Genomic DNA, 12969 nt, shown 5'->3' on the forward strand with positions numbered 1-12969 from the left:
ACTTCCACACTCTTTCCCTCATTGCTTCCTACCTCTTCTTTTTTTTCTCGGCTGGTAGCCTTCCTACATCCTCGTAACCACTGTCCGTCTTTTAGGACTGCCATTTCTCGCTTTATCAGAAGATTTTCATCTTGGCGCGCTCCAACGCCGTTCGCGATCCGCTTTGAGACCTTTCTCCAGCGACCATGTCCGTGGTCCCTTCCAAGCCTGAGACGCGCCAGCAAGCCAAGACCAAAGCGGCTGGGAAGGATGATCCAAAGGACATATTTAGTCAGTGGAGAAAGGGTATCAATCCCATGGGTTCAAAAACGCCCGTCGCCAACAGGGAAGTCCTCGCCACGTTGAGAGCCAACGTCGGAAGTCATAGTCGCCAGACCAATGGAAATAACACTTCCAAACCGCTTGCAAAAGATCCAGGAACCCCAGAATCTAAATCATTTTTCACTGCCGACCAAGCGAAGACTACAAATTCACTTGAGAAGAGGCCGTCTACAAATACCTATGCGCTATCGGCGTCGAAACGCGCCAGGATTAACACAGAGCGTGAAGCAGCCGTTGGGAAAACGAGTAGGGCGGAGGAGGAGAAGTGGACGGCGAAATGGATCAAGGTCTTTCCGTCATTGGTGTTTTACTTTGAGATAGGTGCGGAGGAAGGGTCAGGAAAGTCGTTGAAAAGCCGAGTCCTGAAAATGGGAGCAGTGGGTCATTCTTTGGCTGAACAATGATAATGGCTAATGCGATCGGAATCCTTAGAGGGTGGAGCAGTTTTTCTCGACGCGAGTTACTCACATTATCGTGAAGGGAGGTACTACACCTCAAAAGCCGATTAAGAGTGTCAACCAATCTCGCCGGGCCGCCGATGCTGCCAAAAATCCTTTTCTCGACGGCTCGAAGTCGACCGATTTAATCAGCAAGGCAGAAGAGTTGCAAATGAAAGTGTGGACGGTGAAAAGTAAGTTTTATGTGGGTATATATGCGCAAATGTTCAAACGCCATTACAGAATTGTCCGATATCCTTTCGCGCATCGCACCTGTTGAATCATTAACCAACAAAGATTCCCTGACAACTCTTCTTGAGGATGAACGTATACATGGCACTCGTGAGCGTGATGTAACTGCGCCACGGCCCGACTATTACTATTTTAAACCGGGAAGCAAGTATCTCCTTATTGAGGACGCGACGGGCAAGCACCGTACGATCATGGTGAAGGAGTATTCTAGTAACCACAGAGATGGTAGCGAGTGGCCAACACTGTTCGACAGCTTCCTGCGTATATCGTCGTCCAATCAGACTAAGGTACCGATCAATAAGCTCCGAGATAGAGCGTGGAAATTGTATGCGGAACGAGAGCCTTTCGAAGGCGAGCAGCCGCGGGCACTCAAACGCTCTGCATCTCTACACAACTTGCCATCCACTCCTCGACTTCCTGATTTACCTGATGCGCAACCTTATCAAGATGCGTCTGGAAACAGTGTCGTTATCACCTCCAACATTGCATCTACTTCAACTCCCAATACACCTGGCATCGCCGGCGGTCTTCCTACTTTGGGCTCCAACAAGGATCGTGCCATTATGCAGATGTCCAAGCGTGTTCAAGTTTTGAAAGGTAACGCTCGTCTAGCTGCAGCTAAAAGACAGAATCAGAGCTCGAGTTTGCCTCTTGCGGGTACTTCAGCACCGAACACTATCCCTGAGCGCCGTCGCAGTATGGGTCAGGTCGAACTCACCAAGACGTTCTTGCCTCAAGAACAAGTCATTAGAATGCTTCAGCAGACGAGAGAACCTATCCATGATCCCACTATTACTGTGGCGGAGCGTATAAGGAACAGGGAAAAGGTTGAAATGGGGTTGAAGGGTAGAGAGCAAGATACCGCATCAGGATACTGTGAAAATTGTCGATTGAAGTATTCTGACTTATCAGTCGTAAGTGGACCCCATACGAATTGCAATTTGATCTTCCTACTAATAATCTGAACAGCACATTGCGTCCAAGAAGCATCGCCGATTCGCTGAGAATGACGCAAATTTTGCCAGCCTTGATCGACTCTTAATATCTCTCCAGCGCCCGCTACATCCATCCTTGCTTGATTCCTCATTTTCTTCATGCGAAGGACTGCACAGAAAAGGTGCCGACTGTTGGAAATGCAATCCTTTGCTCCTAGAAGATTCTGAGGACGGCATGGATGATGAAATGAGTGACATCGATACTCATGACATCTTGAATAAAGCCGCCAAGTTGGCCTGCGAGGTCGGACGCAGAGAATATGTTGATGGGGCACGGGAGAGTTCGCAAAGTCAATGGGACGAAGACGAAGATGAATAAAGTTTGTAGGAGGGAAAATTCTGGTAGTAGTATTGTTCCATACTTTAGCATTTGGTCTTACAGCACTTGTCAGTTTACGTAGATCAGCAGCGACACCTTTTAGTAGCATTCTCTAATTTGATAACGACACGCATGAATATCAATCTTTGACGTCCCGTCCAGACAATTCATTGACGACAATCTGGAAGATGCAACAACAGAAGCTGACAAGAATACTACTGTTTCTACCCAAAAAAGACACTGACGATTATACTATTTTGTTTCTATGCTTCTGTCAAGAGATACCTTACCACCCCACCAACGACATCGCCAATCTTGGCCATTCCCTCCATCACTTTCACCCGTCGTTCCCAATCCAGCCTCTTTTTCTCCTGAAACTCTTTCCCTCGTCTGAGATACTCCATCATCTTTCCCGCACTCTCCATCGTCTCTTTTGTCTGCACAGGGAACGGTTCCAACAGCTTTTGCAGCTTTTCCGCTAAAGCCTGTGTTGTACTTCCTTCTCCCTCCCCTTCCTCTCCTTCCTTCTTGGTCTCCTCGGCTGCCGCTATCCCATCCAACACATTCAGCACTTTGATCACAAACGCATCAATCTTTGGCAAGGTATATCCCCTTCCTGTAAGGACGCGTTCGAATTCTTTGCTCTGGCTCTCACATTCCTCCGCAACGCCCAGATCATCCTCGAGAGAAAGACGGAGTCGGTCGATATATTGAGCGATGAGGCAAGAATGGGCGATCCAGTTATTGTTGTTCAGTTTGAGGAGTGAGTCGAGTACGAGATTGATCTGTAAGCGAAGGGTCTCAGGGCTGAGTTTGATGGGGTATTCGGGAGGCGGTGGGAGGAGAGTAGATGAAGTTGTCGGCGATACGGGTAAGTTGTTGGTCAAAGATGGTTGAGTCTCAATCTGAGCCTGGACGGAAGGGTTCGTAGCCGTAAAAGGTGTAAGGGGCAAAGCAGATAAACTTTTTTGTAAAGCAGCAAAAGGGTTATCAGGAAGGGAAAGCGGAAGCGTCAAGACGGACGACACAGCTGAAGGAAGAGGAGTAGTAACGTTATCGTTATTGTCATCGTCATGGTCATTGTTTGCTTGTTTCTTGTCAGATTCGACGACAGCAGTAGAAGGGACATCAACGTTAATACCCTGGTTCTGGGCTTGATGAGTAGCTTCACCGTCTTTCTTCTCAGAAGAAACGTCAGCCAAAGTCGAAGCGACGTCAGTCGTATCTTGCGTCTGCTCCTCATTCTGGTCTTTGGTAGAGGAGAGAACTTGTGAGCCAGAAGAACCATCGTTAGTAGCGGTACCGGTTCCGATCTTCACATCCTCCACTGAAGCTGCTTGTTCGTCACCAGGAGTGAGTGTGGATGACGGTTGGGATTGAGCGTCCGCGACTTCAAGACGAGCGCGTTTTGCCGATGATGGGGAGCTGGACGTATGATCGTCAGTAAAAAAAAGAAAAAAAATCGTTTACAATCTTTCCATTGTCGGATAGTAATACAAGAAGACTCACGCGGTACCTTGTCGCCCAACATCATCCGTCGACTCCTCCCTCTCCCTTTTCCGGTCTTCCACCCCAAGCTCCGCACCCACCTCTGCCTCTTCCCGTTCCTCTTCCGCCTCTTTCGCCTCTTGCGCTTCCCGCTTCTCATCTTTCACTGCCTTCTTCTTCCTCTCCAGAGCCTTGACCCACTCATGTAAATCCGGGAACAACACCTCCACCAACGACGGAAGCGGTTCGGGTGGTTCATGCGGTAACACAGTCAGAACCTTTTCACAATCACGCCACACCTGCAGATCTTCCTCGTACTCTTTGAGGAACGATGAGTCAAACGTATCGAGCTTGCGTTTCACCGATTGGCCATTCAGGCTTTGGCATGCGGCGAGGCCGGAAGAAGGGTTAAAGTAGGTGACATTTGCGAAGCGGGGATGGGAAGGGCTAAAGTGGAAGATGTCGACTGTCACGCTATTGTAGAGCATCTTTTTAGCTTTTTCTTTTTTTTTTCTTTTGCGATAAATGAGGAGTCTGGTGGATGGACTTACATATCGCCGTACTGGGCAAAGAGAATACCGATATCCTTTGCAGATACCTCTGCCGGGAAGCTATTTTTCAAATTATTGAAGTCAGCAACCATAGCAAAAAAAAAACATCATCATGGCAGTCGAAAAATCTAAACTCACTTGGTGACAAAAATCGAATTTGGCCGAGGAGTGATTTCATCGTCAAAATCAAAGTCCGGGCCGGGAGCCTCTGCAAAAGTCTCAGCATGTTCAACGACCGCCGTCTCGGGTGCGTGTACTGATGGATCATTACCAATAGGCGGCGCCAAAAGCGATCCTGAAGGCATGGGTAGTTGGGCGATGGATGTCAGCGACGCAGGCAATGGAGGTACGAGGCTGAAGGTGGGGACGGGAGGGATGGGTATTGAGGATAGTGATGGGGGCAGTGGTGGTAAAGACACAGGTGTGGACGCAGGTACAGGCGCAGGGATCGTCCTCGTCGCAGGCGCAGGGATCGTCCTCGTCGCAGGCTCAGGTCTTGGCCTTTCAAAAACCGCCTTCCGCCTCGAAGGATCCGCATCACCCCTCTGCCACGGTCCAACTACCACACTCGCCGGCCTCTCCGCATCCCCGGTACCCATCCTCACATACTGCTCCGGCAAGGCCCTCTCTTTCCGTCGTTTCGTATACGAATTCCCTGCGGCGACCACTGCAATTTTGTGGGTGAGGACGTAACCCTCCACATTGGAATCGCGGGGGATCCAGACGAGGGTGATGTGGGCGTATAAGAATTCGGTACAGATTTCGCGCCAGAGATGGTCGAACCGCAATGCTTCCGGACGGGAAGAGGTGTCGATCGCGACGATGGCAGCTTGGGAATCGCAAAAGATGACTAGCTCGCTAGTGATGGGTGTCCCATTCCGGATAGACAGATGTAACAGTTCCTGAAACCCCTCTACCGCTTTACAGATTCCTGCGAGTTCCCCGTCGATCGCTTCACCGCCTTGGATGACACCCCTCATCTTCTTGCCCGATTGGTTCTCTTTCGTATTCCACTCTGTCGCTGTAGACCAAGCTTCCCCGGCCCTTGTGCATGCTGCGGTATACCAGACTGTCGGGTGGGCTGAGCTTAGACGGTGATGGAGCTCGATCGCATCGTCTCGGTTGACAGCGACGTATTTGGTTATCGGCAAATGACTCGGCGGGAGGGTGTACACCGCGGTGGTATGCCCGGCCACAGAGACGGTAGTAGGTGGTGTCAAGATAGTCAGCTCTGTGGAAGATTGTGGAGGTGGGGTGGAAGCCGGAGGATGAGAAATCGGCCGAGGAGGATACGGCGCATTCCTCGGTGGGGATTGACGAACAGGTTGTCGGGGAGCGACCGATTGTGGTTGAGGAGGAAGAGACAAGTTGAGGCTGTAATTCAGAGGGACCCGAATAGGTTGTGGTGGTGGTGGTGGTTGATAGGCGCTAGCTGAGGGCTGGTAAGGGTCATAGTGGTCATCATAAGGACCTCTTTGTTGTTGTTGTTGTGGTGGTGGTGGTGGTGGTGGGGGGTTGTCGTACGGGTACCGTCTGCTCTCGGTGGGATACGGGTCGTAAGGGCGATAGCTTCCTGGCGCGGGCAGGGGCGGTGTCGGGGTTGGGGTGTATCTGTAATCGTATGGGGAGCGCGATGGCTGGCCCGAGCCGTATGGGTTGTAGTGGCTCATGGGCTGTTGGACGTTGATGAAAGAATCCACTCGAAAAGATGCTCAGAAATCCACGAAGGAAGCGATGGAACGAAGAGAGAAAACGGAAAAGAGGAGGAGGGGATCAATTACTTCCGCCGGATAACTGCGTGCCTACCGCATATACACCTTTTTTCGGTCCATCTCTCTCCATCTCTCTCGAATCTCGCTCCAAACACAGATATGGGATCCCCGCTCCACCCAGATGCAAAGCGTTTACGCGTAAGCCCTTGTCCTGCTCGAACGTTGGCCATTCCGCAGCTCATACCACAATATACAGACAATCATCATCTCCTTCCCCCTCTTGGTCGTCACATCAGCCATCTTGTACAGACGGGGTACGTCATTTCCTTTCCAACTCGACGGCCAACAAAAGCTCATTACCAACTTTTTTTTTTTTTGTTTTTGTTGATTTGATATATTATAGCATATCTAGGAGAAGAGCAACGCAAGATCCCGAGGGATGTTACCGACTCTCGAATAGCACATGAGAGAATAGGACAAGTGGGTGGTGTTCCATGGGAGTTGCAAGGAAAGGACAGTCAGGAGGCTACAGTCAATAAATAGAGAAGACGAGATTTCAGAACAAAGTGGGACGAGGCAGTGGCCATATCATTGTGTTATTAGATGTACCTTTGGGACTTTCGGAACTCTTTTTTTTCGTTACCCTTTCGCTTTTGAATCTGGCAGAGTCTTTTTTTTTTTTTTTGGGAAGAGTGGAATTGCATCAAACGAGGGCAGGAGATCTACCATGACAATCCTCTAGTTTAACTTTTTTTTTTTCCCTTCTTAGATATACTGCATCTCCCTGCTACGTGGGGGGTTTGCTTATGGTCGGTTAGAAGGGAGGACCTTGGTACCGGGGAGAACGTAGGGGTTGAGAGAGTAGTTGCACTGATAAAAATTGAGGCATTGGCATCAGCGTTCCATGTATTTTGAATAAAAAGAATGAGTCAAGATGGGCTTACATTTGAGTAGGCGACACCGGCACCAAAGCTACATTACGGTTTTTATCAGCTGCTGTCACTTGACCCGAGGAATCTTGAAACGAATCAAGAGAGGCAAGTTCATCGCCTGGAAATCAAGACCTACCCAGTGGAAAGAGCAACGGGCCAGCCTCGTCCTGCAAGATAAAACCAAAATCAGTCATCGTTTCCCCCCCAAGAGATTCACAGAATGAAAGCAATAGGACGTGGACTTACGTCGGAAGAGAAGGACAGAGGCAACCACGCCGACACCGAAACCGAGACCAGCGTTCACAAGGAGATCGGCAACCTGTCATTCACCATGAATCCGTAAGCTTTCCTTGCTCGTCCGTTTAGCTTTTGATGATTTCTCCTCCGTCTTCACGTCTTGCGTCTATTTCCCATCAAACTGTATTCCACACCGTCCTCTTCGCTTTTGCTTCTGCTTGCTTCTGCTTCTTCCGCAACTCGCTTCCGGCCAAAGGTGTGGGATAATGGTACAGATTGACTCACGCAGTTGTCAAACTGCCAGCAGTACCGTACAATGGTTAGCGAGGAGCGAGGACTTGCCGATGTGACTCACCTTCCTGGCGATCTGGTCCTCGCTGGGGATGGGTGCGGCGACGGGGGCAGGGGGGGTGGGGATGGCAGCGGCGGCGGGGGCGGGGGCGGACATGGCTGGGCAACGTGGTCGGGGTTTGGGCAGAGGATACCGTCGCTTCGTTGACGTCAAGGGGAGAGGGGGAGGGGGAGCGACGGCGTTCGGTGTTATGCGGGGATTCGGCCACGTGGCGGTGTTTACGTATTACATAGAAAAGTCAGTCAACGAGGCAGAAATCCGGCGCCATCTCTTTCCTTGGTTGGTCTGCGATGCCCATACAGCCATGCACATTTCCTTGCCATAGATGTACTTGCTGCAGTATACTGATACAGTCCGTACTGACTTTCTTTCCACTGCAATTTCACGACCACGCCACAGCCACAATGCCTCTGCTCGCTCTCCCACACAACGGTCTCCCCACACCGATATCAAACTCCACCGAGACCGTTTGGCATATTTTTGCTACAAGGGCAAACACGGTCCCCAACTCTTTCCGTAAGTAATGAGCGATTCCATCCCCGCAAAGTGACTTGATCAGGGAGATGGGGCAAAGAGGTTTCAAAGAAGGAAAAAAAGGAATACACAAGCGGATGCAGCTAATGACTGCTTGGCGGAGACAGAGATGAACACGGTCATAGGCGCATGTGTGATGTTCTTGGCTATATTAATAGCATGGAATCTACCCATCTTGCGCGATTTCATTTCCGGTCTAAAGGTAAATTATCTCCTCTTTTCTTCTCAACTTTAAAACTCATCCGATTCCCCACCCCTAAATGGGAACAGCTCCTTACAGTCGGGATCCACGAACTCTTCCACCTCGCCGTCGGCCTCATCTGCGGCGGCCAAGTCGTCAGTATCTGTATCGACCCCAACGACGGGGGTGCCACCCATATCATGGGCCTTATGCGGCAGACACCGAGGATACCAAGGGATCCGTACGCAATGCCGACGTTTGCACAAGCGTTTTGGAGTGCGTCGGCGGTGATGACGTTGGGTGCGGGGTATTTCGGGTCATCGGTGGTTGGGTTCTTGTTCGTGGTGAGTTTTGAAAAAGGAAGGAAAGGTATTGGGGAAGAAATCAAGTGAGTGGCTGATGCGATCTTGGATGGGGCCGGGATGAAATTAGTTTTGTGGATGTAAGTCGGTGAGAGATGGTTTTCAGAAAACACAGTCTAATACTGGTTTTGCTGGATAGTCGATATCGTCGCTTCCAAAGCTTGTGCGTTGGTCATACATATTGCCATGCTCGTTCCCGTCCTCAGAGCAGATCATTGGATGTAAGTCTTTGTCCCCGTTCCCCTCGCCCTCCTTTCTCCTTTCTCCGTTCCCTTACCCCTCTCCCCCCTGTCACACTTTCGGGGGACAGACTGACTGGGAGAATTCATTTTCCTCTTGTTAAAAGTGCATTTGCAAGTATCATCGCTTGTGAAGTCATCTTGATTGGACTATGGTTTGGCGATCACGGAAATGTAAGTCCCAGTCTCCTCATCCAGTCTCTTATCACTGCTTGTTTCATTCATCTGCCATTGCCTTTTTTCCTTTTTGTGAAAGGGGACACTGACCTAGGTTTGTAGGCTTTACGTTTCTACGGTTAGCACCCATCCGCATTCCCCATTCTTTTGCACCTACACACGCTCTGAAACTGACCATCCGCACCCTTTGACGCTTCTCCTATCGCCTCCATCCTGGTCACCAACCCTCCCAGTGATATTCGTCGGCATGATGAATCTATTTTACGTAGTCTGGGATTACGTCGATGAACGATTGTTCGATAAGCGTAATACATCTGATTGTGCCCAATTTTCCGAATTACTAGGGTGGCCTACCAGCTGTAAGTCTTACCCAACGACCTTGCCCACTTTTTTATCCTTTTTATCTCTTTCAAGATAGCTCGGCATACATGCCAATGACTTGAAGGAGAGAGAAGAGGGAGGATATCATTAGATTGATTTTCTTGTTACTGACCGCTTTGAAAAAAAACGATCTTTAGCTTGGTTCATCCTCTGGTTCATATGGGATGCACTGGTGTTTACTAGTGCCGTGTTCGCCGGTATTTGCGTTTTCAGGGTGAGACTTTTTTACAGTACGCTGTTGGTGAGGCGGCGAGTTGACGCCTTCATCCTTCCTGCCTTCCGTCCGGGACGGAATAGCGGACAGACGCGGAAATGTACTCTGAAGCGTGAGTAATATCGATGCCCCCTCCCAGCCATTGTTGTCTCGCTGATCAACCCTGTTGTGTAAAAGGGCAAAGTTTCTCCCTACGAGATAGATTTGGTTATATTGATGCATTTGAATGGCATGAATAGGTTTTTTTTTTGAATTATATACGCGTTGTGCGATGGCAAGTGATTACATTTCATGTCATCCTGTCATACGTCAGCTACATATAGGTGTGCCAGGAGCGAGATCTAGAGCAGTGGTTAATCGATGCACTCATCCCATACACTCACCCCCGCCAGGCTATCCAGATCCATCGACATGCCCCCCCATCCTCCGGCGCGGCAGCCGCCAGAATCACACCATCCATACTCACGCCAGCATTGTCAATATTCCGCCCGTATCATCTGCATCTATCACATCTCATCTTTGCATTTTCTCTTTCTCACAACCATACATCCAAAAACAATAAAAGAAAATGGAAGACCTCACAGCTGTAGACAACCATGCCCTTCAAGCTGCTCTCCACCCCATCTCCGTCTCCTCCACTTCCCCCCTCGCCACTTTCTCCAACTGGGCCAAAACTTTCAAGTGTAAACCACAACGTGTCTTTGTGCCCACCACCGTCCTCCAATGCCGACAGATCCTAGAGTTGGCCAGGAGAGAGGGCGCGAGGGTGCATCCTGTTGGCGTAGGCCATTCACCGTCGGATTTGGCGTGTACGAATGGGTGGTTGGTGAGGACGGAGGAGCTGAGGGGGACCGTCAAGGTAAGCACTTTTTTCCCTTCCTTTTTCTTTCGGCTCTGCCTTGTCTTGGGACGGGCGCAAATTCCTAGCATACGCATACACGACAGCAACTAACAAATACATCTATCTACCTACAACAATAGATTGACAGCGAGAAACACACTGCCACGTTCCTCGCCGGAACGACCATCCACGAAGTCCACGCTTCCCTCGCTGCCTCCGATCCCCCGCTCGCGATCCCCAACATTGGCTCCATCTCTGACCAAACCATCGCTGGCCTCATCTCCACCGCCTCCCACGGATCGGGCGTCACTTTCCCCGTCTTATCAGCCCACGTCAAATCCCTCCTCCTCGCGCTCCCTCTCCCCGGCACGCCGCTCGTCAGAGTCTCACAGAACGAAGATGAAGAGTTGTTCAAAGCTAGTTTATGTGGTTTGGGAGCGACGGGTTTGATTTTGGAAGTGGAGATTGAGGTGGAGGACGCGTTTAGGTTGAGGGAGACGAAAGAGGGGAAACCGGTGGAAGAGGTGCTGGAGAATTTGGATGAGATTAAGAAGAGTGCAGAGCATGTGAGGGTTTGGTGGTATCCGGATGGAAAGGGAGCGGTTGTCGGACGGGCCAGCAGGACTTATGAGGTATGTCTTTTTTTATTATTATACCACAGCTCAAAAATCATGTGTTCGAAAGCTGATTGAAAATTGTTAAAAATGAAGCCTGCTCAACCTACGTCTGACCTTGTGGGACATATCCTCGGCTTCCATGTTACCCAGTTCTTCCTCTACGTCGCACGCATCTTCCCTTCCTTGACGCCCTTGGTTGGCCGATGGGCGTGGTGGCTCTCAAAAGAAGACAGCGTTGTGGTCGATGATGGTTACAAGGTTCTCAATTTCGACTGTCTCGTACGTTTCCGTTTTTCACTCCTTATTTTTTTGCCATTTCTACCGATAGGCAGCAGCAAGGTGAGAGCTGATCGAAAAAAAAAATTCTACATCCTAAATAGTTCCCTCAATACGCCTTGGAATGGGCCATCGACGCCAAAGAGGCCAAAGCATGCTTGCAAGAAATGAAGAAATGGTTGGACCGCGAAGCCGCTGATTCCGCCGGTCTCCGTGTCCACTTCCCTATCGAGATCCGTTGGTCTTGCTCCGACGACATCTGGCTCAGCCCCTCATACGGCAGGGATACCTGCTGGATCGGCGTAGTCACTTACCGTCCTTACGGTCTTCCTGTGCCTTACCGCGAGTTCCAGGAGAAATTTTCTTCTCTTTTAAAGTCCTATGGCGGGAGACCGCACTGGGCGAAACAGCATGTCTTGGGACCCAAGACACTGGAAGTGATATACCCGAAATTCAAGGATTTCCAGCAATTGCTGAGGAGGGTGGATCCAAGTGGTGTGCTTTTGAGTGAGAATGTGCGTAGACATGTTGTGGGTGAGAATATCCCGGAGAGGCTGTTCGAGAGACGTTGAGTGTTGAGCGATAAGGGCATGACAGCGTGGGTTTGAGGGGGGAAGTACCGGCACAAAGAGAGAGAGAAAAAAAAAATGGTTCATGTTTTTATTATAACGTAAACAAATTCAAAGATTCGGTGATAGTACTCGTACTGTACGAAAATATGCACCATTGCTGCTGTAGTATAATGGGAATCAATTTTAGACTTTTTTGGGGGGGCTAGTCGCTTAACTCGACGAGGTTTTTACTTGATTCGCCTTTCCGACGTTTCTCCCTTCGCACCCCAACCCCCTCGTCCTCATGACCTTCCATCAGACGGCTCCTCTTGCTTTCTTTTTTCACCTTTTTGGGCTCCCTTCTAATAATGGGTTCAAGTCCAGGTCCAAGTGCCATAGCCGGTTTTCGAGCGGTTCGCCGCTGTGTCTTTGTTAGAGAATTTGCTTTGATCGATTTAGCTAGCATGGGGTTATTTTCGAGAATCTATTGTCTCCCATTTCCCCCCAGCCTCTGGATTTAGCATCCATCTTTTTTTTTCTGTCTGATGATTTACAGGACTGACCTTGAGACCCTTTTCAAAGATTTCTCGTTCTTCCGCGGAATCGCCAAAGGCGTTTTCATGAAGTAAAGCTAAGCAAAGTGGAAAAGCAAAAGCAGTCGTGAATTTTTAAGTCCGTGTTCATGTATTACGACTGATGAGGGAAGAGCGTACAGTTGAACCCGAGCTCTGTCAGGATGTCGACTTCTTTTGCATCCTCTGCCAGTAATAAGTTGAGGATGGTTTATTTTTTATTTTTTCTTTCTTTCTCAAACAAAACTTACGAGGGGGAGTTGGAGCATCTTCCAACAGGCTTTGCACCATATCGGCTGTCTCTTCCATCTGTTCACCCTTCTTCTCCTTGCCCTTATCCTTCTTCCTACCCTCTCTATGTCTCTGACTTTGTGAGGTGGTACGGCTGCTGCCCGCTCGGATCCCGGATTTGATATCTTCATCTTCCT

The 12969-nt window shown here is 49.7% G+C and overlaps 7 protein-coding genes and 1 non-coding gene; 4 read left to right on the forward strand and 4 right to left on the reverse strand.

Annotated features, from left to right (window-relative positions):
- The first annotated feature begins 1 nt into the window (after window position 1).
- CNAG_06434 (regulatory subunit for Cdc7 protein kinase) lies at window positions 2-2482 on the forward strand. XM_012197941.1 has 4 exons: window positions 2-698; window positions 754-952; window positions 1002-1924; window positions 1980-2482. The coding sequence occupies exons 1-4, from the start codon at window positions 186-188 to the stop codon at window positions 2322-2324; spliced, it is 1980 nt and encodes a 659-aa protein (XP_012053331.1). The 5' UTR covers window positions 2-185; the 3' UTR covers window positions 2325-2482.
- CNAG_06435 (hypothetical protein) lies at window positions 2469-6115 on the reverse strand. XM_012198102.1 has 4 exons: window positions 4502-6115; window positions 4364-4423; window positions 3834-4286; window positions 2469-3749 (listed from the first exon to the last, which is right to left on the reverse strand). The coding sequence occupies exons 1-4, from the start codon at window positions 6031-6033 to the stop codon at window positions 2588-2590; spliced, it is 3207 nt and encodes a 1068-aa protein (XP_012053492.1). The 5' UTR covers window positions 6034-6115; the 3' UTR covers window positions 2469-2587.
- Window positions 6116-6160: 45 nt separating this feature from the next.
- On the forward strand, window positions 6161-6960 carry CNAG_06436 (hypothetical protein). XM_012198103.1 has 3 exons: window positions 6161-6273; window positions 6332-6389; window positions 6479-6960. Exons 1-3 carry the CDS (start codon window positions 6235-6237, stop codon window positions 6616-6618), a joined length of 237 nt encoding a protein of 78 aa, XP_012053493.1. The 5' UTR covers window positions 6161-6234; the 3' UTR covers window positions 6619-6960.
- Window positions 6562-7777, reverse strand: CNAG_06437 (hypothetical protein). XM_012198104.1 has 6 exons: window positions 7600-7777; window positions 7530-7541; window positions 7254-7326; window positions 7144-7174; window positions 7020-7047; window positions 6562-6945 (listed from the first exon to the last, which is right to left on the reverse strand). Exons 1-6 carry the CDS (start codon window positions 7690-7692, stop codon window positions 6880-6882), a joined length of 303 nt encoding a protein of 100 aa, XP_012053494.1. The 5' UTR covers window positions 7693-7777; the 3' UTR covers window positions 6562-6879.
- Window positions 7778-7887: 110 nt separating this feature from the next.
- Window positions 7888-9882, reverse strand: CNAG_13131. Its single transcript, XR_001046407.1, has 2 exons — window positions 9247-9882; window positions 7888-9192 (listed from the first exon to the last, which is right to left on the reverse strand). It is a non-coding gene; the product is annotated as a hypothetical RNA (non-coding RNA).
- Window positions 7909-9921, forward strand: CNAG_06438 (hypothetical protein). XM_012197942.1 has 11 exons: window positions 7909-8112; window positions 8238-8332; window positions 8401-8655; window positions 8744-8753; window positions 8813-8894; window positions 9020-9086; window positions 9192-9207; window positions 9323-9448; window positions 9608-9684; window positions 9768-9796; window positions 9862-9921. The coding sequence occupies exons 1-11, from the start codon at window positions 8001-8003 to the stop codon at window positions 9884-9886; spliced, it is 894 nt and encodes a 297-aa protein (XP_012053332.1). The 5' UTR covers window positions 7909-8000; the 3' UTR covers window positions 9887-9921.
- A 122-nt stretch (window positions 9922-10043) lies between these two features.
- CNAG_06439 (D-arabinono-1,4-lactone oxidase) lies at window positions 10044-12165 on the forward strand. XM_012198105.1 has 4 exons: window positions 10044-10543; window positions 10666-11157; window positions 11236-11421; window positions 11523-12165. The coding sequence occupies exons 1-4, from the start codon at window positions 10253-10255 to the stop codon at window positions 11988-11990; spliced, it is 1437 nt and encodes a 478-aa protein (XP_012053495.1). The 5' UTR covers window positions 10044-10252; the 3' UTR covers window positions 11991-12165.
- Window positions 12054-12969, reverse strand: part of CNAG_06440 (DNA dependent ATPase) — a 5397-nt gene continuing 4481 nt past the window's right edge. The window contains exons 32-35 of the mRNA XM_012197943.1: window positions 12793-12967; window positions 12683-12727; window positions 12533-12600; window positions 12054-12453 (exon numbers count right to left, since the gene is read on the reverse strand). Of these exons, the coding sequence (XP_012053333.1) occupies window positions 12193-12453; window positions 12533-12600; window positions 12683-12727; window positions 12793-12967 (549 nt within the window). The 3' untranslated portion in view covers window positions 12054-12192.

The sequence above is a fragment of the Cryptococcus neoformans genome, chromosome 13, assembly GCF_000149245.1.
Source record: "Cryptococcus neoformans var. grubii H99 chromosome 13, complete sequence".
In the NCBI taxonomy this organism is placed as follows: Eukaryota; Fungi; Basidiomycota; class Tremellomycetes; order Tremellales; family Cryptococcaceae; genus Cryptococcus; species Cryptococcus neoformans.